General features: G+C 35.6%; 1 protein-coding gene across 4 annotated transcripts in view; it reads right to left on the reverse strand.

Annotated features, from left to right (window-relative positions):
* The window catches only part of PSPC1 (paraspeckle component 1), a 105204-nt gene that overhangs the window by 12065 nt on the left and 71483 nt on the right, over positions 1 to 21656 (reverse strand). For 2 of the 4 annotated variants that reach the window (XM_049646694.1, XM_049646696.1), the window contains exon 9: positions 425 to 20436. The exons of the other annotated variants lie outside the window; for them this stretch is intronic. In XM_049646694.1, the coding sequence (XP_049502651.1) occupies positions 20251 to 20436 (186 nt within the window). In that variant the 3' untranslated portion in view covers positions 425 to 20250. Of the gene's footprint in view, positions 1 to 424; positions 20437 to 21656 lie in introns of those variants that run through there. 4 annotated transcript variants of the gene reach the window in all.

Here is a 21656-nt window from a genome sequence, read left to right on the forward strand (position 1 = left end):
TGGGCTGTAGAAACACAACAGAAAACACAAAAAGCATAAAAAAACATAATAGTCATAAATCTCACTTCTCATACTTTTTGTGTCTCTGCATCATTTGTAAATGCAACATACTCCCATCGATCAGCAAAAGCTCCAGATGCACACGGTCTTTCATCAGAGCCCACAAGGACTTCATGCCTCCCCTTGGCAAGGAGAAACAGGATCCGAATGGTGTGCGAACCTCAGAACTCCCTGCAGTCCCTTTTTAAGACCATCTATGCTACGTTATTTCCCATTTTCAGTCACCATCAGGGCTTATTAAAACATTCCCAGGGGTGCCTGGATGGCTCAGTTTGTTAAGTGTCAGATTTGGGCTCAAGTCATCTCATGGTTGAGGAGTTTGAGTCCTCCATGGCTTTGTGCTGCTGGTGGGATCCTGTTTGACATTGATTCTCTTTCTGTTCCTCCCACTTGCACACACTCTCTCTAAATAAACTTTAAGAAGTGAAAAAAAAAAAAAATTCCCAGTAATTTTGCATTCATTACACTCAATTATGAGACAAACCCTCTGTGGTATAAAATCTCATTTGGGTTCTGCCAATACCTTCCAGTATGATCTTGGAAATGTTGCCGGTTCACTGATTCAACAAATTGCAATAAGCACCTACATATGAGAGTGCTTCTGCCTCAGGGAATTCACAATAGGTCCCCCTCAGGATCTTGGAGGGTCCAAGAGTTGTCTATTAGATTAGAACCATTTACTTCTAACAAACAATGAGAATTTAACTGAAAATAGCCACGTACGAATAACCACCAGTACTCAGAACATGGAAGAACAGGCAGGCTTTTAAGCTGATTTCCCAGTAAAAAGTCTGGAATGGAAGGTACACAATATGGGGGGCACATTCCTACCGAGAAAAAAATAGAAAGTTGAAATAAATCTGTGGAGTTTTGCCCATTCTAAACTGCGTGTGTGATCATCTACTTATACACAAATGACTAAGAAACTCCAAATGATAACAAGGTTAAAAATCAGACAAGTTTTGGGGCACCTGGGTGGCTCAGTTGGTTCAGCGTCCAACTTCAACTCAGGTCATGATCTTGCGATCCGTGAATTTGAGACCTGCGTCGGGCTCTGTGCTGACACCTCAGAGCCTGGAGCCTGCTTTAGATTCTGTCTCCCTCTCTCTCTCTCTGCCCCTCCCCTGCTCTCTCTCAAAAATAAAATAAACATTAAATTTTTTTTTCATTTTTTTTTTAACATTTTTGAGACAGAGAGAGACAGAGCATGAACGGGGGAAGGTCAGAGAGAAAGGGAGACGCAGAATCTGAAACAGGCTCCAGGCTCTGAGCTGTCACCACAGAGCCAGACACGGGGCTTGAACTCACGGACTGTGAGAACATGACCTGAGCCGAAGTAAGACACTTAACCGACTGAGCCACCCAGGAGCCCCTAAATTTTTTTTTAAATCAGACAAGTTTCTCATTTCCCAAGAGCCATTTTCTTCCTTCATTTCAGTGGGTTCTATAGGCAACCTCCCTTTGTGTCTCAGAGGGCGTCGTTCGCCAAGCTTTGATCAACATATACCTTATGACCACTAATGCTACATCCATTTATTCTCTCTCTCTCCGTTTGCTCTCCCTCCTCTTCCTTATCTCTATATAATAATAATCTTTGGGGCACCTGGGTGGCTTGGTCAGTTAGGTGTTCAACTCTTTGATTTCAGCTCAGAACACGATCTCACGGTTCATAGGTTCAACCCCTGCATCTGGCTCCACGCTGACAGTGCAGAGCCTGCTTGGGATTCTCTCTCTCCCTCTCTCTCTCTCTGCCCCCGTCCCGGCTATCTCTCTCTCAAAATAAACTTTAAAAAAAAATCTTCGTAGACCAAGCCATTACTTTTCACCTCTCCTTACTGGTTTAATTCACTTGCCTGCTTTTATTCTGGCTCTCCTTCAGTTAAGTCTTCATGAGTAGCAAAATTCTTTTCTAAAACATAAACTAGATCATGTCACTGCCTGATCCAAGCCTTCATAATTATCTCGTCAAGAAAAAAAACCCCAAGGGGCACTTGGTTAGTTCAGTCAGCGGAGCACGCAACTCTTGATCTCAGGATTTTGAGTTTAAGCCCCATGATGAGTGTAGAGATTACTTAAAAATAAAATCTTTATGAAAGAAAAGAAGAGGAGAGAAAAGAAAAGAAAAGAAAAAAGAAAGGACCTCAACTATTTACTATGGCATACCCTGGTCTACATCCTGCCTACTCAGTGGGGCAGTATTATCCCCAGAGGGAGAAAATTAGTTGAAGGTGGGAGTAGGGGAAGGCAAAAATCCCTTTTCATGTGTAAAAGCATGGACATAACATATATTTACAGGACATGAACAGCTGTGTTAAAATTTCATGGGGGGGGGGGGGAGAAAAAAGGGTTAAGAATCACCTTTGTCTTGTTCACTTAATTCGAGCCACATTCTCCTCTTCCTTGCCATAAATGATAATCCTCTCAGCTTGAACTGGATTCACCTTCAACACCTCCAACTTGGCAAGTCCCCTCTTCTGATCATTCAGGTATCAGCTATCTCCTTAGAGAAGCCTCCTCTGACCATCCTAAAATGGACAGGTCAGTTTCCCCAGACCAGCTGTATCCCCAGTGTTTATTAGGAGTCAGTCAGAAACTCTCTAGTATTGCCATAGTATGTGCTCAATGTATTTAGGAAATCTAATAACTACATGATGTGGTGAAACAAAACAATGTTTATTTTCTAGTCATACCTTGGAGATAGAATACTTCAAATTTATGATGGATATTGAAGAATAAAGTGGAATAAATGATCTCTGACCAAGATTAGTTTTGGAAATGGCAAATTGCTCATTCAAGTCCTTGGGTAAACAATATATATACATAATTGTTTACAGTTACTATCTGAAGATACAATTTTTTTTAATTAAAAAAATTACTTTGGGGTCTGAGCTGGCTCAGTTGGTTAGAGCATGCGACTCTTGATCTTGGGATGGTGAGTTCAAGCCCATGTTTGGCTACAGAACTTACTTTAAAAAAGTAAATAAAGCACACAAAACAATCATTTCATTTTGCTATGAGTCTTCAAACATATAATTCACTGAATAACAAACCACAATTCTTTAGAAATGTACACAAATGTCTTTTTATTAATTCCAAGCAGAGCTAATCTAAAATACAGCTTACAGCTTCCATCCTTTTTGGTTTGTAAATGAAATACCTACTTCCCTCCAGTATTTCCAAATTAATGTAAGATTCGAAATTCAAAGTGAAATCATAATATGAATACCACAGATGGGAATTCTTCTAGAAGAGTTATGGTTCTTCCTATAACTGATTATTTAAGAAATGAAATTCAAGTTAGCTATCTGGGCACAGTAATGCCCATTTCCCCATCACTGGAGAACTGTAGAAATTTTTTAAATTAAAGACTTCAATTTGAATTGGAGTCAAATGCCCTTCTTTTCTCTATCACAATAAAATAACCCATTATTAAATTGTGTCAACTGTTCACCAAGTTTGATGTTCACCAAGTCCTTTAAAAATCTTACATATTGATAACTCTCTCGAAGATATTAATAGTTCATTTAATTAAACAGGCATCTACTTAATGTAATCTAATTTTTAAAGCACAAGACTTTGGGTCTCTAATTCCTGGAATTCTTATAAGCCAACTTTAGACTTTAAAGCTCTTCCAATTTCAATTACATAATTTCTATTCCAAAACGTCCACTATTACCTACAATAATCCCATCAGGTTTTATTAATATGTGATCTTTACTGACTTTATGCATTTGGTTGGGGGCTGCAGGGAATAAAGCTAAGTTCTGTCTATAGTGAGGCAGGCAGCATCTAAAAAAAACTCTATAAAAACATACATACACCACGACCGATTTAACTGGTAGAAATTTTATCCTATATATACATTCACACGCATGCTTCATAACACATATCCTAAGACATATGTTAGGGCATACAAGGGAGAGGAGAAGGAAACATCCCTGGCCAAGAAAGATCTGGTATACACCTGACAATGACCTACCAACAGGTATAGGAACAAGGGATCTTTCTCTCTCACTTATGCATTTGGAACAATCTCCAAAACAGAATATTGTGAGGAAATAAGTAAATGGCAAATGTGTACAGTGTGCTTGCCTATGTACTAAGAATGTACACAAATATGCCTGAGTGCACAGAAACTTCTAGAAGGATACACAAGAAATTTATAACAATGATTATGCCTGGACAGAGAAGTCAGGTGACTTGTAAACACAGCATAGAAAAATTTACTTTTACTACAGACCAGTTTATACCTCCTCGTTTGTACAATAGATGGATATTATTCAAATAATTCAAAAATACATTAAGTAGTTTACATATCAATAGTATTTGAAGGTAAGTTCATATATATTGGCTGTTAATGCTTTCTAAAGTACAATAGTGTGACAAGGATTATTTCCAGATCTCAAGTATTTAGATGATGGCTATAATATAGGGTTTACTTAAGTAACTTTCAACTTTGAGGAGTAAGACAATAGGCGTTAATCCACCTCTGGTTTCCACATTTCCTTGTGCTGACCACTAACCAAATATGAAAAAATTAGGTAAATGTCCATTTCTGTAACAGACTGTTTTTGTAACTAATGAACACAACTGCAGTATTTATGGATTAAATGTAATCCAGTATGAGACTCCGTTCACCAAGCCCTTCCAAGTCTACCTAAGCAGCTCCATCTACATAGATGGTTAGAAGGTATCCCAGCCCCCAACCTATATAAATTTTGTACTGGTGAACTATTTGTCTCATACTTTATGAACTATTAACTTTTTTTGGTGACAATCAAAACTCATGAGCCAAGACCTTTTCCTAAGCATAATTTTTCATGCTGAAACCCTTAGAAGGTGTCACAAGTACCTGAAGCCTTCCATCCTGACCTTGCTGCCCTATTCTTGGAAGCTGGCAGCACCAAAACTACCCACCATTTGGTTAAAATCAGTCATCCTTGCGTTCCTTCACATAACTGGCCCCCACATCCACTTAATCACCAAGCCCTGACGGTTTCATAATTAATTGAAGTCCTGACTTCTACTCTTCCTCTCCAATCCAAATACCATATAAAAACTCGTTTCCCTGCCTGCAGTCTATGTTACTACAAATACACCCTTCCTACAATAAAGTTAACTTTTTGGACAATATTAATCGTACCACCATCATTCTCTGACCAAAAGACTCCCAATATCTGATTAGTTTTCTACTCTCATTTTGGACTACCAGCTTCACGCACAGTTATCAGCTCCCAATCTTTGTTCATAATGGGCCTTCTCTGATAGCACCTGCTCCCAAAGACATGATGTAACTCATCTTGAAGATGATACTCAGGAGCTTGTACCTCCTCAAATCCTTGGACACACACATTAAGAATTCTCCCCCTTTTGTTGTGAACGGTCCTTTAAATCTCACACTCCTAAGCAACAACATTCTCTCATCCTATGCAAATCTTTCCCAGTTAGTTTTTATCTTCTACTCATTTCTCTTCTCCAAACTCTGTAACACTTCATTTTGGACAACAGGTCTCAAGTGTAGTATGTGAAGTCACCCAAATATACCCAGTACCACCACGGAGCTGAACACACAGCAAGCTATTTTTTTTAAATGGGTAATGAGATACGAGATAACGTACTGCATGTGATGCTCTAGGTCAATCACAACAAAATGCATTTTTTACTCACAACAAGAGACCAAGACTTATTTTATATTCATGTGTGCTTTCTTGAATTTTTGTTTACTTTGGCCTGCCACCAACATCATGCAAATATAATGCAAGTCTCAAAGATGCTACCCCCTACTGATGCTTACCATCATTTTGTTTTCCCTTAGGACTTTTCTTCAGTGTATTGTAATTCTCGCGCTGTATTCCAACCTCTGCCACTACTAGAGTTTGGAACTGGTCAACAAGAGGAGCACCTGCACCTACCCAGTCTTAAAAAAAGGTCCCCACATTAAGGTTCGTAGTCTAAAATGTAGCAAATACTTAACAAATGGGGCTACCTACTGTAGAATCAGTCATCCATGATCTGTGACTTCTGTATACTAACCTAGGCTCTTTGCAAATATAACAATGACAGTAATCCTTTACAATGCATGCATGGGTCGTATCCACTTAAAATCATTCACTTCACTGACGAAATACATGTTAGCATATATCCAAGTATGACAGCAACAACACATGTAAATTAAATTAGCATTTTAATACCTAAGTTATTTTTAACGATGTGATAAAATTCTAAAAAACTCATGGTAGTACTAGCACCTATGCTATTGTGTGTGCATATGCAAGCGCGATCTAAAAGAAAAAAACTAGCAAGGAACAAACAGAGAAAGAATAGTTACTGCCAAATTCTCAAGTGTTCGTTTAATGGTGATCCAGCCAAGAGCACATACAATCCACTGAAGTTCTAACGGGTACAGTTTTGCTACAGCTGTTCGCAACAGCAACAGCTCAGTTTGGAGCAGAAAAAAGCAGGACTGTACAGGGAAGTCTGGGATGAGGAGGAGAGCTAAATAAAGGCAGGATGATGGACATGGGAAATTAATGAAACGGTAAAGATACTGAATGCTGAGGAAAAAAATGTCTGAAAAAGTTATACAAATTAGTTCAAACAGCTAACTAATGGTCTTAAAAACCCATTCTCTTTTCACACTATTGAGCATAAGGATAGAAAACTTAACTATGGCTCAAGTAAATATTAAAATAGACTTCTATTTCACATAGAACATATTAGCTATATAGAAAAAAAAAAAACACATTACAACTCTGGCTACCTCAAGTTGACTCAACTTATTTGTCCTCCTTGTAGATGTTAGGTAATATGTACCAGTGTAACATATTGATTTAAAGTCGTACCATAATGCAAACTGGAAAATTTTTAAATCATTCCTAAATATAGCACTTAGACATTTATTTCCCAACTTTTCATCAGTTCTGAGGTCAAAAAGAAATGGCAAAACAGGAAATTATTTTCTTCAGGTTCCCAGACTCAGTGGCATTCCCATTCTTCCTAACTTATACTAATTTGCATTTACTATAAAATATATGAAAGATAAAAACCCAAATGCAGGAACTCAGTAATGTCTACTATGTAACTAAGAAAAATGTTAATTTATCTCCTTAGAAATAGTTCAAATCGTTGTAAAGGCAACTCAGAAAAGCAAGCAATGCCTCTTTTATAAATAATTTTAAAAATCCATACAATCCATCCAATTGAACAGTAATGGGGTGTTAAACTCCAAGAACATGATAAAGGAAGCAAGCACATAAAACAGGATGAGGCAGAAGGGAATTGGTAGCCTATAAGAAACCCTTTAGAGAACTGGAAACATTACCACTCTTAAATAGGATTAATAAAAGACCAAGTGAGAAAGTTTCTTCAAACTGTGTATCACATGCCTTTTCTCTCCCAATACTTGTACAAAAGCTTCTCATGCTCTTTTTGATGCAATACCCAGGTTATGTATCAAAGCCCCCAAGAGTCCTAGATGTTCCTCTCGTAACATCCAAGTTTTTTTACTGAAAGATTTCTCCTGGAAATCTTAACCACTCTGTCATTTTAAAGTCAATTACTAGAAAATACCACAGTAAGACCTTCAGTGTCTGTAGAAGTGTATCTGATGATTACATATACGAAGTGTATGTGGATAATCCCAACAACAGTAAGTTCAAGTTGCTGCACTTTAATAGGAGCCCTTCTATGTCCCGACAAGTTGCTCTTCACAGCCAACCTGTCCCCCTTTTGCTGCTTCTAATCTTCTCAACATACACTAAATGTAAGAAAAGATGCAAGACAAATATGTAAATTCTTAAAACCAGTCGCCTTCATTTTACATTCAATTAGGAAGAAAATGTTCTTTTTCTGGAGAGAAATATCAATAATATTTGGACATTTCAGGAAGGCTTTTATATTCACTTTCAGTTCCTCTGCTTAGGGTTTCACCACCCACAAAACACCATGTATTTGGTGTACCCGATATACAAAACTGTGGCATTTTTTTAATTGAAAAAATTTTAAGAACCCTTGTTTCAATTTTTAAAAAATTTAAAATTTGCCTTCTTGCAAGTTTGCCTCATCCACTCACCAGCTTCAGAGTAAGAGGTCATTTCCATCCATCCATTTCAAATTACTCTCTTCACATTTCCTGTCTCCCTCCCTCACTTGGTTCTTAGTACTTTCTTTTTAGATATATTTTTATTTAGACATTTTTATTTACGATATATGTACATATTTTCCTAAATTCTATTAAACACTGGGCAATTCACTCACATTCTCTACTGGCTCTTCTTGCTCTGACCCTCAATACAATGATGGAATTGTCTAAGAATTTATCATTTCTTCTGATGATTTCTCTTGCCACCCACTAACTTCAAGCTCCAAGAAGGCAAGGGCCCGTTCTATTTTTTCACTATTGTAAGTCCAGGCTGAGACACAAATGCCCAGTAACTGTTTAGGGAATGAATAAGCAATCTGGGATTCTCATGCACACACTTTAACTAGTACTGAAAACTCCACATTACTCCCAGTCTTTCTTCTGGATTTTGCCTCAGACTGGTTCAAGATATACTGAGTGTCAAATGTTATGCTAGCTGGGAACCCTGATAAAAGATGAAAATGTAGGCACAACAAGCAAATAAGTAAATAGCATATACTGACAAAGTGACAGGAATGTAAATTCTGAGGAAAGGCTCTTTCTTAAGAGACCTATAAAAACATCTGGGGAGACAGAGGATCAACTTTAGTATTTAGTACACAAAGGGTGGAAGATGGAAAACAGATCTTAGAGCCCTGTGGCCTCAGGGCGCCTGGCTGGCTCAGCTGGCAAAATGTGTGACTGTTGATCTTGGGGTTGTGGGTTTGAGCCTCATGTTGGGTGCAGAGACTGCTCAAAAAAAAAAAAAAAAAAAAAAAAAATCTTAAAAAACAAACAAACCCAATGGCCTACAATATAGCTGGGTTTTAATTCAAATGGAAAGCTATTGCATTTGAAAAAGGAGACGACCATTATCTAACTCACATTTTAAAAGAATGCACTAGATATTATGTGGAAAATAAATTACAAGAGCAAAAGTAGAAGCAGGACAAGTTAGAGGGTAATGTAGTCACCTTCAGGAACAAATGATAGTGCCTTGAGAGAGAATACATTTACTGTAGAGTTTTAAAATCCCAACAATCCACCAAGGTACTCAAACCAAAATGTTATACAATCCAATACCTACCTCTCCCTCAAGCAGCTACACCTCCCCCACGCCCAATCCTAAACACACTTACCTTCTGTGTTTCAGTTAATGGTTTCACCACCATCACCTTATCATTCAAATTAGAAACTCCTAGATCACTCTTCGTCTCCCCGTCTCCCACTAACAGTCTGTTAAATTCACTCTACTTCTGAATTACTCCTGTCTGGAACCTGAACAATCATCACTAACATTAAAGATCCCTTCAAATATCATGTGAGGGGTAGGGACTGTGGGAGTAAACTAAGAATCTATGTGGTCTCTGCTTTGTTTCTGATCCAGTAATTTTGTACCGAAAGTAACTGTTCTGACACCCAGTCACACAAAAGGCAAAGATCCAAACTCCTTAACTTGAGCCCATCAGTTTTATCTAATCTTTACTTCTTCCCTTCTCTATACTTACCTCCCTCCCCTAGACAACTCCTTGTAACTGCCCAGGACCTGTTTACTTATTAGCCCTTCCAACCACACCATTCCATCATCCCACAACCCTCCCCGCCCTCTCCTTCCCCTCCAAAACCCCAAAACTGGCAGGTACTTACTCACCTTTATGACCTGCTCAAAAGTTACCATCTTAGTGAACTCCTCCCCGTCTTCCCAACCTTGTTTCTAGATTATCAGAACATTTCCTATTCCCTTCCTTCCTACCAAGTGGTCTTACACTTTGCTTACTTATAACCATTAAACTCTAAATCCCAAGAGAGCAAGAACCATTCTTTTATTCATTTTTTTATATTCTCATGTAGACACCAGCTGGTGTCATTCATTCACTAAACAAACATTTAATAAGGACATACTATGAGGATAAAACACTAAATAATAAGGTCCTTACTCTGCTACAGCTGCCTGACATCCTGGACAGAATGAAGTAAACAAATAAATAACACAAAAAGTTCACACAAAGATTTAAAGAGAAATCTTGTATGACAATAAAAATTTTTTAGGGCTGAAAATTTTATGGAAAGAGCAGCCAATAGGCAAGTCCAAAAGAAAAGTAACAAAAGTGAAAGGAGTAAATGTAAACTTAATGTGTACAATTTATTTCTTGAAAACTGGTACTCAAAACTCCTTTCTTGCATTCCTGCATAAACACCAAGCAATTAGACTACAGGAAATCAATCTCATTAACACCTAATCAACGTCACTAACACCTAATGTCTAATACATAAACTCTGAAGTTCAACTTCAAATTTTTCATTTTAAAAAGAAAAAAATAAGTGAACTGCATAATTACACCATGTAGGGAGATTCTGGGATTATATCCATATAAGGAAAAGAAAAATTTGACAAAGTTACTATTCTAGACCAGAACTGTCCAGAAGAAAAATAATGCACACATTGTAAGAAATTTTAAGTTTCTAAGAAAAACATTAAAGAGAAAAAAGCAACAGATGAAATTAGCTAAACAGTGTATTTTATTTAACTTAACATATCCAAAATATATTTCAACATATGGCCATATTAAATATTGATACTTTACATTTTCTTCATACCAAGTCGTTGCAATTCTGTACTTTTACACATCTGTTTAAGTGGTAAATTTTCTCCAATATTTATGTGTATTTAGATTTCATTACATTAAAGATGAAAAAATAGATTTGCTTACCCAAGGTGTTCCAAATATGCTAAACACTGTACTGATAAACTGAATTTAATTGCAATAAAATTAGAAACCTTACAGTCTTACTAGTCCCATTCTAAAGATTCAGTAGTCCACATACGGCCACCACACTGAATAGCACAGCTCCAATAGAATTATGGCATCCACTTCATCCATCACAATGTTGTCTTTTACCAGTACAGACTAAATCAAACAGAATGTTGTCCCTTTGTCTCCTGAGACACACATTTTCTAGTCCTTTTATCTAAAATAGCTGTCACTTTCTCTACCCTTATGACTACACAAATTATTTCAACTCTATTTGGTCTCCCTGGAACACCAGTGCCACGGGAGCCGAGGGCTGCTCTCCTCTGTGCAGTTATCTGCAGTGCCCAGACTGCAAGAAACTGCCAACACAGCAATTGTACAAAACCAGTATAGAATGTTTTAAATGTTGCTATATTCTTTAACATGTACATATGTATATAATCTACTGGATAGAATGACTAGAAATTGCTTATGACAAGTAGTCTTCCACACTGTTCAAGTAACTGCACAATTCAAATTATGAGATCTATAATTTCAATCAACAAAAGAGCTCATCCATTTACAGATCTAAAAGATCATTAATACGAACCTAACTACACCTTAGTTTACCTCAGCTCTATCATCTGTAGCACAAATACTGGGACATAAACTAAACTTACTCTTCCTAAAATATAAGCGTATTATATAGAAAGGTAGACATTAAGAATCTGAATACTTGTGCTTTCTATATTATACTTCCTACCCCCAAAATTTGGAGCATGTTATCTTCCAAAAACTTGTGATCTCTTCTAACATTTTAAAGATTTAATGGCTCCAGATAAAGGTGAACGTACCTAAAGAAAGAAAAAAATTAGGTCTTTCGAATCTTCCTAATTAATCATGTGTAATTCTGAACAGCTGCAGCAACAGATCAAGCACAAAACTAAAGTTCTTATACCTGCCTACTAGGATAATAGGGGCTCTTAAATACAAGGTCATGTGTGCAGGGAGTTATAGGAGTTCTCCTTATCTGTGGTTTTGCTCTCCACAGTTTGTTACCCACAATCTGGAAGTAGATGCCACTCCCGAGTATATGGTCAGAAGGTCACTAGTAGTTTAATGCTGCATCACAATGCCTAAACATTCGCCTCATTTTGTCTCATCACATAGGCATTTTATCATCTCACATCACCACAGACATGACTACAATATTCTGGGAGGCCACATTCACATAACTTTAATTACAGTATATTATTATAATTGTAGTTTTCATTAGTCATCACTGTTAATCTCTTACTGTACCTAACGTAGAAATTAAACTTTGCCACAGATACGTATGTAAACAGGAAAAACCTTATTATTTATATAGGGTTTGGTACTATCTGTGCTCTCAGGCTTTCACTGGGGGTCTTGGAATAATCCCTCCTTAGATAAGGGGACACTACCATATAGGGAAACTATAATCTGAATCAGAAAACTTGAGTAATGCATAGATTAACAGTTTCCTTTTTCAAATTTTACTGTATTTTTCTGCATTTGTGTACCTAAAAATAAAGTTAAGCGTTGACTTCTGTAGAAACAGAATTCGCTGTAGTGTCCAAGTACTGCGACAGAAGTAAAAAAAAATCACTTTCTGACTGGAGAAAATGAGTAATAAATAACAGGAAAACCAAATGTATAAGAAATCTATTCACATAAGTTTGTTTAGAAGTAAACAATGAAACAAAGTTTCACTCATTAGACTGCATGAAAATTCCTCATTTGGAAAACAGATTAAATAAGCCACCTTGGGGAAGAAACCTTGTAGTCTCTTAAAAGTCCTGGGTTTCCACAGAGCAAGAAATCTGACTTTTTAATAAAAAAGTGAGGGAGATGTGGGTTGGTGCAAAGTTGAAAGGGTAGCTAAGTTGTCTTCCTTGATGACAGATAATGTAACCCCTCAGAGTCACATTGCTTGGTCAATGTGGATTTCCTGGTAAAACTGAGAGGACATTATGCTAGGGCAGTATTTGGGAAGAACAGAGAGGCACCCAGGTGACGTCTGAATTACAACTAGAAACAAGTCGCTATCCTTGTTTTCTATACACAGATATTCTTAGCAGACATACACCACAATGTTTTAGAAACTACCTGCTGAGACTTTTACAAGGCTACAAACCAGGTGATTGTTTCTTTGCACTAATATATTCAAAAAACTTTTTGAAGAAACTATAGTCAACAATAGCAACTATATATGCTCTCATTATGGACTGATTTGATTGTTTTAACGTACTGCATAATTCTGAATAGACCTTGAATCATACATATACGTAGCGTAAGTCTTTGTAAGGTCTCACAATCCAGGCTGTAACTTTTTACCATAAAACTACTTAACAATTTCCATTTATTGAACTCCTTGTTCAGCATTATGTTCTAAAACGACTAATGAAAATTGAAGCTGCAAAGCAAGAGGGAATTACATTTAATAAATATACTCATGGTCTTAGAAAATACATTTATGACATCTTTATCTTTAATCTACAAAAGCAAAAACCAGTTCACACAAGAGAAAGGTCAAACCATCATTTTAATCCATCAAAACGGTGTAATTCTATTCATATTTACCAAGATGGTAAGCAAAGACCCGGACAGTTCTAGAACTTTCACCTGTCAGGCATACCCATCTTCAAATACACTGGTACAAAACAGATTATTACATTGTTTCATTTCTCATACTGGTGTAAGTAACTTAAAGTCACTTGAGTAAAAAACTTTTACAAAATTTTCAAACTATACTTTTCTGCATTCCCTCTTCACTTGAATTAACTAGGCTTGTGACACAAAAATTAAATCCTAGTTCAAAAAAGGATAAATACATATCACGTGTTAGGATTTAGCAATCAATAGCCATGACCGTGCCTGCTTTTAAAAAATGGATTTGGGGGGCACCTGGGTGGCTCAGTAGGTTGAGTGTCCGACTTCGACTCAGGTCATGATCTCGCAGTTCGTGAGTTCAAGCCCAGCGTTGGGCTCTGTGCTGACAGCTCAGAGCCTGGAGCCTGCTTCAGATTCTGTGTCTCCCTCTCTCTGCCCCTTCCCCACTCATGCTCTGTCTCTGTCTCTCAAAGATGAATAAATGTTAAAAAAAAAAAAAAAAAAAATTTTTTTTTAATGGCTTTTGTGTGGTACTCGTCAATTGGCAGAGAAAAGTTTGGGAGTGTTTGGATGGTCTCAATGACTGGCCAGGGATCCTAAACAGCAGGACAATGACCTACACCACCACCAACAAAAATCAACCAACCAAAAATGTTACAGTGATTCTTTTGAGTGATACTTGAACAGAGACTCTCAAAGTGGGGTCCCCAAACCCAACATCACTACCAGGGAACTTGTTAGAAATGTACATTACTTAGTCCTACCTGAGACCTGCTGAATGAGAAAACTGTGGGGTGGGCCCCAGAAAGCTGTTTTAATGAGCCCTCCAGACGACTCTAATGCGCACTTAAGTGTGAGAACCACTACTCTGCAGGATGTGCATGACTTCTGTCCTTTAATGTAGAACAGGGACTTTGTTTCTCTACAGTTGTATCTCTCAGCCCTGGGAGCAGGTACAGCAAACAATAGGACCCCTCAATACATACTGGTAAAATAAACATATGGGTATAGTACAATTCTGAATGACATGGCTCCCCCATAAATTCCTTATGACTGAGAAAGTATCACTTTGTAGACACTCTGATTTTTATGTTCACTTTGCTTAACTGTGGACCCCTAATGTTTAAAATATTCTAACCATTTACATGTCCATGAACATGTAAATATTCTAACCAATTCTAAGAATGTGCATTATAAACTAAGCAATAACCACTGAGCGAGTTACTACTACCTCCAACACTTCTAAAAAGATCACAAATTAAAAGAGAATCACTATGTGTTAAATTGTTTGCTTTTTCTCATAAGAACACCAGACATTTGTAAATCTAAGCAATGCATCATATTTGATACTGATTAATGTTATCTAATAATCTGAAAATACCCTGAGGAAAAACTTATTCTGGCAAAATGTACAAGAAAACAATATAAATAACCTGTGGAAGATAAATTGTTCCAACAAGAATACAAAAATTAAAATGTATGTAATTCGTAGGCCAAACATGGCAAATAGCAATAGGATTGTATTTATATAGTTTCCTAAACCCCAAAACATACACAAACTCTCATTTGCATTCACCAAAGTCTGCTAAGTTGACATTTTGCATAATGAAGATGGAACAAGGAAGAGTATGTCTTAGAGATCCAGGCAGGGATGTAACACAAAACGTAACGGATTACTGTGGCTACTCCTTTAAGCTTTGACAGTACCTCATATACATACATATCCTACGTTAAATATCTGAAATGATGATTTCAGAACTAGAAACAAATTACAGATATCACTATCAGTTCCAAAGTCTTGAACATTACCAAAAACACACTTACACAGAGCATTTAAGAAACACAAGGTCCATTACATTACTATTCAATTAACGTCTATACGTTACTGTTCATGCAATGCAGGGCCCTCATTTTTAATGAATAAAAACCATTTCTTATTAACTATACTTAAAAAAAAAGTTGAAAATTCAAAAATCATATATTCAAACTAAATACACTTCTTAATTGTATCTAATCCTACTAACTAGTCTTAACTTTAAGACGGACGTACCTTACATGAAATTTGAATTATACTGTATAAGACAGAAGTGAAATTTTATGTACATGTACAAGCACAATACCATCTTTTAAAATCAACTTCTTTAATTCAGAAAGCAAACAGTAATTCTACCTTAGGGTTTTTATATAAACATAGTCAACGAACCCTAGTATTTGTTGCAAAGGAAGGAAGAGTTGGTCCTGGTAACAGTGATTCAAGCCATAAAACAATATCCTTGAAAGGTAACTTTTTTAACGTGCACTATGAATTCTGGCTAGCTCACTTTAAGAAATGCAGTATTCTCCATCTAGAAAATCTAGAAAATTCTCCATCTAGAAAATAAAATCCTCTTATTGAAAAGGAAAACTATACATCATAAAACAAAGTACATACCACTGATTCTACCAAGTAAATAAAAAAATAATCAAAGAATAAGTTTCAACCAAAAGGAAACCTTGGAGATATTTATAACCTAAACGTGATTTTATAGAAAAAGGCAAGAAGTCAAGTAATATTCCCAAGATAACAGTGTTCTGGTTGGGCCTTTAAATATTCAGTCATGTAAGATTCAAACTTCAATCACCAATACTGCTATTCAGTAATCCAGTAAACAAAAGAAACTTCCAAATTGTTTTTTCTACACTTAGAAGTGCTTTTTACAAAAAAAAAAAAAAAAAAAAAACAAAAAAAAACACCTAATACAACATACAATGCAAAATACAGATCTTAATCAGATACTGTTTTTTTTAAAAACTTAAGATTAGATACTATAAAAATAATGAAATTCTTTGCGATTTCCCCAGAGCAACATTCTATGAATTACCTGTCCACATTCACTCAGGAAGCTATGCATGCTTTATTTTACACAACTGTGAAAAACAATTATGTAAAGTAAACATACTAAAATTGTTTCCTATTTTTAGAAACTTAGTTCTGAAGGATGCAGGAAAGGATGTAATGCTCTTGTGAAATATAAAACTACTCTCAGGGTGCCTGGGTGGCTCCATCAGTTAAGCGACTGGCTCTTGGTTTTGGCTCAAGTCATGATCTCAAGGTTCGTGAGTTCGAGCCCTGTGCTGGGCTCTGCATTGACGGCGCGAAGCCTACTTGGGATTCTCTCTCCCTCTCTCTCTGCCCCTGCTGCATCTCTCTCAAAATAAATTAATAAACTTTAAAATAAACAAAATAAAACTACTCTCAATTTATTTAATCATGCTTTCTTTAGGATGAAATAAACCCACATGGGTCTATACAACTTTGATGGACTTGTTACTTACTTTGAAGTAGTTCCCACCTCTCCCCACTAAATAAGTTCATGTCTACAACTATCTATGAAGCAAGCACAGAAAAATACAACTGTCTAATCTAGGAGTTAGATACGTGGGTGTTCACCATCTTATTCTTGAAAGTATTAAGTCTGAGTTTTTACGTCATTACTACCCTTTCATATTTCAGGAATTTATTTTAACATATTATTAGACATTATAACACAACAGCACACACAGAACATTTAAATACCACAACATTCTCCAGAAATTTTCCTTTACTTATGCAAAATAATGTATTCCTTTGATTTTTGACTATTTCCATTAGACAATAAATTTCAAACCTTTTTTAAAAAGCTTAAACATAAATTTGATCACATTCTCTCACAAGGCATTTTCTTTCAATCACACCATGTATCTTTTTCTCATTCAGAATCTAGGTTGTAATTATCAACCAAATCCCCAAATAGTACTTAGTGACTATTAATCACTCACGCTGATATTCAGCAAATAACTACAGACTTCAAATATAAACACCAAGTTACTGAAATGTTCAAAGTATGTGTTTGCATAAAATGTAAAGATTAATTTCAATTAGTATTTGAGAAACAAGATCAACATTTCATTACTGTCCTTATTGATATTTCTATTTCTATTAAATGGCAATTCTGGTGAAACCAGGTTACTTTTTCCCCAATATTACTGATACTATAGGGTTAAAAAGAAATATTTAATCTCTTTCATTGAATGATCGGTACTCATTTTAAATAGAAAAACTCAAAAATTCAAGGAATAACAAATTGAGCTTTATGAAATATGGGTGAATCGAAAGTTCTTTAAAAACTAGATCTGTCCAAGTTTGTTTATTTTAAAAACAAAAATGGGGAAATTCTGACAAAGTAATTAGGAAAATGGGTATTCCTTTATTTTGTCCAAATTACATATTAATTGCCATGAGATCTAAATCCTACAGACTTCAAACTGACTGTTTCAAATCATGACACAAAAAGAAACACAATACTGTGATATTATTATAATGCTAAGATGTTTCAAATTACCTTTTTATGGACAGAATCATGGTAACATATGACAAATTCACACTTATTTTAAAAAGCTAATACTATTATTTATTTTTATATCTACCACTTTTAAGAAAATGACATTTAAATAGCTTTCCTGGTCTGTATGCTAATTGACCAGAAAGAAATACTGACTGAACCAGCCACAAAGTTGTTTATACAAAAACACTAAAAACTGAGTAACTAGAAGTTCCCAGATGCTCCGCTTGACTGTCACTCAGAAGCTGACTGTTCCCAGGGTAAACTTGGTAAGCACTGGAACAAAGATTTTCTTGATGCAAGGAAAAAGCTGTGTAGAACTCAATTCTTGGAGCCAGAGTTGAGCCGGACACTAGAATGTTCAGAAGATTAGGACATCTCCTTGTGCACTGGCTTTCAAATGTTCTTGAATCAATGTTACAGAATTTCACAACCTCGGCCAAAAACAGCTTGGTATTAACATCAAAGGATCAAGCTTTTTCCACTCTTAATTAAGCTTTGAAGCAAAATACGGTGCTAGAAATTACCTAAAAATTGTATGAATAAAAATACAGGTGACTGGAAAAGTGTATTTAGGTGCTATAGATATCATTTAAAAATTATAACGTTAAAACGCCCTACACTGTACTGAATTAATAAAATAATTCCACTCCCTGCCAACTCATGTACATGGAAAATGTGATGAGAACAGTCTTTGACTATTATTTTATAATCTCCAAATCATGTTTTTAAAGATTTGCCAAAAACAAAAGCCTATGAATACCACAAATTTTAGAAAATTCCATCCATACTGCTGTCTAAAAAATAGAACGTGAAATAGTACACAAGAAAATTTTCACTGTTACAAAGGAATGCATCTCAGTTTTGCTTTATACCTAACTGCTTCTGTGCAAGATTTTAAATTAACCAGATTTATTTCTTTCCAAAGTATGCCTTCCAGCATAAACATACACCATGCAAAAATGAATTAATATTTACATACTATTCATTTCAAAATAGCACATTATTCTTCATGAAAATGCTAAAGTATGATACAGTAACACACTGAAATGTTGTATGAGAAATAACTATGTTATGATCAATGGCTGATGCATTCGATTTGTGGTTTAAGGTGAATATAAAATTCCGTAAATGTAATTTTAAATTAGACATGGCTAACATACAAAATTTTAAATACAGCAAGGACTTTGTTTTAGAATAACAATTATAATGTGATTAAATCAGTTTTTCCCTAATACTGAAAATCAAACTTCAGGGATCTAACCCGATTCCAATGACCTTATTAGCCACATTCTCAATTTCCTGTTTTCCTTTTCGTTTTTTTGGTTTTTTTCCCCAATCACCACTTGAACTGTTTCCCTTGGAAACAAACACAACTAGCCTGTCAGACAAGTTTTACTGGAGAGACTTACCCAACTATAGGAAGATATTTACAACACTGCAGAGTTAATCCACCTTTAGTACTTCTATAAAACAACATTCTCAAGAAATGCCTAATTTCTTCTAAATCACACCAAATCTTCATGGAACATCCAACCTAACATGATTGTAAGGAAATTTAAAGGGTAAGATCTAGATACTGACACCAAATAATAGCAGATTAGATGAAAAATAGACATTATTTTATAAGCAAAAGAGATTTGCCTCCAAACAGTGTTTTTTTTTCCAAGATTCAAAAGATTTATTTGAAAAAATCAGCACAGGACAAAGATATCCTTAATATTCCTTCTCAGAATATTTGAATATTTAGAATCTATATGAAATGTAGACAGCAACTCTGATTTCACAGAAAGAACATCAATGGTTTATACAAATGTGAACTCCCATCCCCACCCCTCCCCGATATACTATTCTATCCACCCCTTATTGACATTAGCTTTCACTAAGCTTCTACCTTCAGTGCTACTTGCACAAACTAAAAAGCAGAAAATCATTTTCATTTTTAAGTGGCTGGAATTAATTAAAGCAACCAAAGTACTATTGTTACAGCAAAGTTTAGTAAAACTATGAGAGAATACTAATAACATTTGTAAATTATCCAAAATGATTTCTTTATTGAGATTAAGTAACTACATAGACTTCACAGTTCTATGGCATATTTATATTTAGCTAAAGTCACAAACACATTTTAACATTCACAATGATGAGCATCATCATCACCATTCTAATCTACAAAGCTTATGTATGAATAAAGAAAAATACAAAAACCTCAAGTTTTACAAAAGAAAAACTTTAAAGTCTACATACATTAACAATAAAACCATTTCTTCCAGGTAACAGGTAAAAGTGTAAAGGCATACCACGGAGGTTTTTTTTCTCTAAGTAGCCAGGAATGAAAGAACGTTTAATATCTACGACGCTTATTAGGGCCTTCAAAGTTGCCCCCTTGGCTTCCTCTACCAAAACCACCAGGACCACCACTAACAGGACCTACACCGCTCATTGGTGCTTGAGGGGTTTCAGAACCTGTTCTACTCCCCATAGGTGATCCCATCTGAGATGGCGGTCCTTGCGGAAATCTATCATTATGCTATAATACCACATAATAAACATGAAGTCCATTTGGAACACGCCAAATATTAAGTGACAAGAAAAATTGGCAAAATCCCAAGTGGTGGTGTCATGAAGTTCAGCAGAAAGTCCAGCAGAATCAGGATCACACATAGAAGGAAGAAAGGAGCAATTTAATTAGTTACTACGTCAAAAAAAAAAAAAAAAAAAAAAATTAAATAAAGCATCTGAAGAGTTACATATTGCTAATGCTATGCCCCAATTTCATGAAAAAAGAATTGATTTTAAGAAGGGAATGCCATTTTAAACCTAATCAGTATTACAATATTGTTCTGATCTTTTTAATAAAAAAATAAGTTTATACTGCATACAACTGTGCTGTGCAAAAAAAATACTTTTTTTGAAAATCAAAGAAATAAAACTGGGGAGCAGCATCACACTGAAAAGGTATAAACATCCTAAAAATTTCAACAGCAGTGCTTTGAACATAGAAAGTACTAGTACAAACACACACAGAATTATTATTTCAATATTAAAACTTTTGATGTGTTTTTCTGGAAAGACTATCAATGGGAAAATATGGTTTTCTTAAAAACTGACAACTTATTAACATGTACTACTAATAGCACAATTAAATATCTGAATTCTTTGCTTTGGAAAACTTAACAAGAATAACCTCAAAGATTGAACAGAACTCCCTACATGCAGTAGTAAAACGTCACTGTGAAAAAAATCAAGGGTGATATTTAAATAACAGTTACAATTTCAGAGGGAAGGGTGGAAAAACGGGCCAGTTAATACTACTTTAAGTTACTACTGATGATTATAAGCCACACAAAAACTTAACCGAAGCAAAGTTTTTACTAGCTTTCAGACATTTTACTGTAAAATAAAGCCTCCAGAGAAGGAAACAAATATACTAATTATGCGCCATCTGATCACAGTAGATATTATGGCACTGCTTTTCTATCTCTCTATACACTCATTAAAATAAAAAACTGTTACCATGTCCAATTTTTCCAAAATGTTTAAAGACTTGCATTTAAAGTAAATAAATTTAAAAATGATGAAACACTGTATCCGTCAATCCTAAGACACACATTCACTTTTAATATCTCTGAAATCAGTATGGATTTACAGTCAATGGCATTTCTGAATTTAACTGGCAGTGCTTTTTCTTTCTTAGCAGCAATGGCGCCTTAACACATGTTGTGGTAGTTCCAAAATAAAACTGCCTTT

The sequence above is a fragment of the Panthera uncia genome, assembly GCF_023721935.1.
Source record: "Panthera uncia isolate 11264 chromosome A1 unlocalized genomic scaffold, Puncia_PCG_1.0 HiC_scaffold_16, whole genome shotgun sequence".
In the NCBI taxonomy this organism is placed as follows: domain Eukaryota; kingdom Metazoa; phylum Chordata; class Mammalia; order Carnivora; family Felidae; genus Panthera; species Panthera uncia.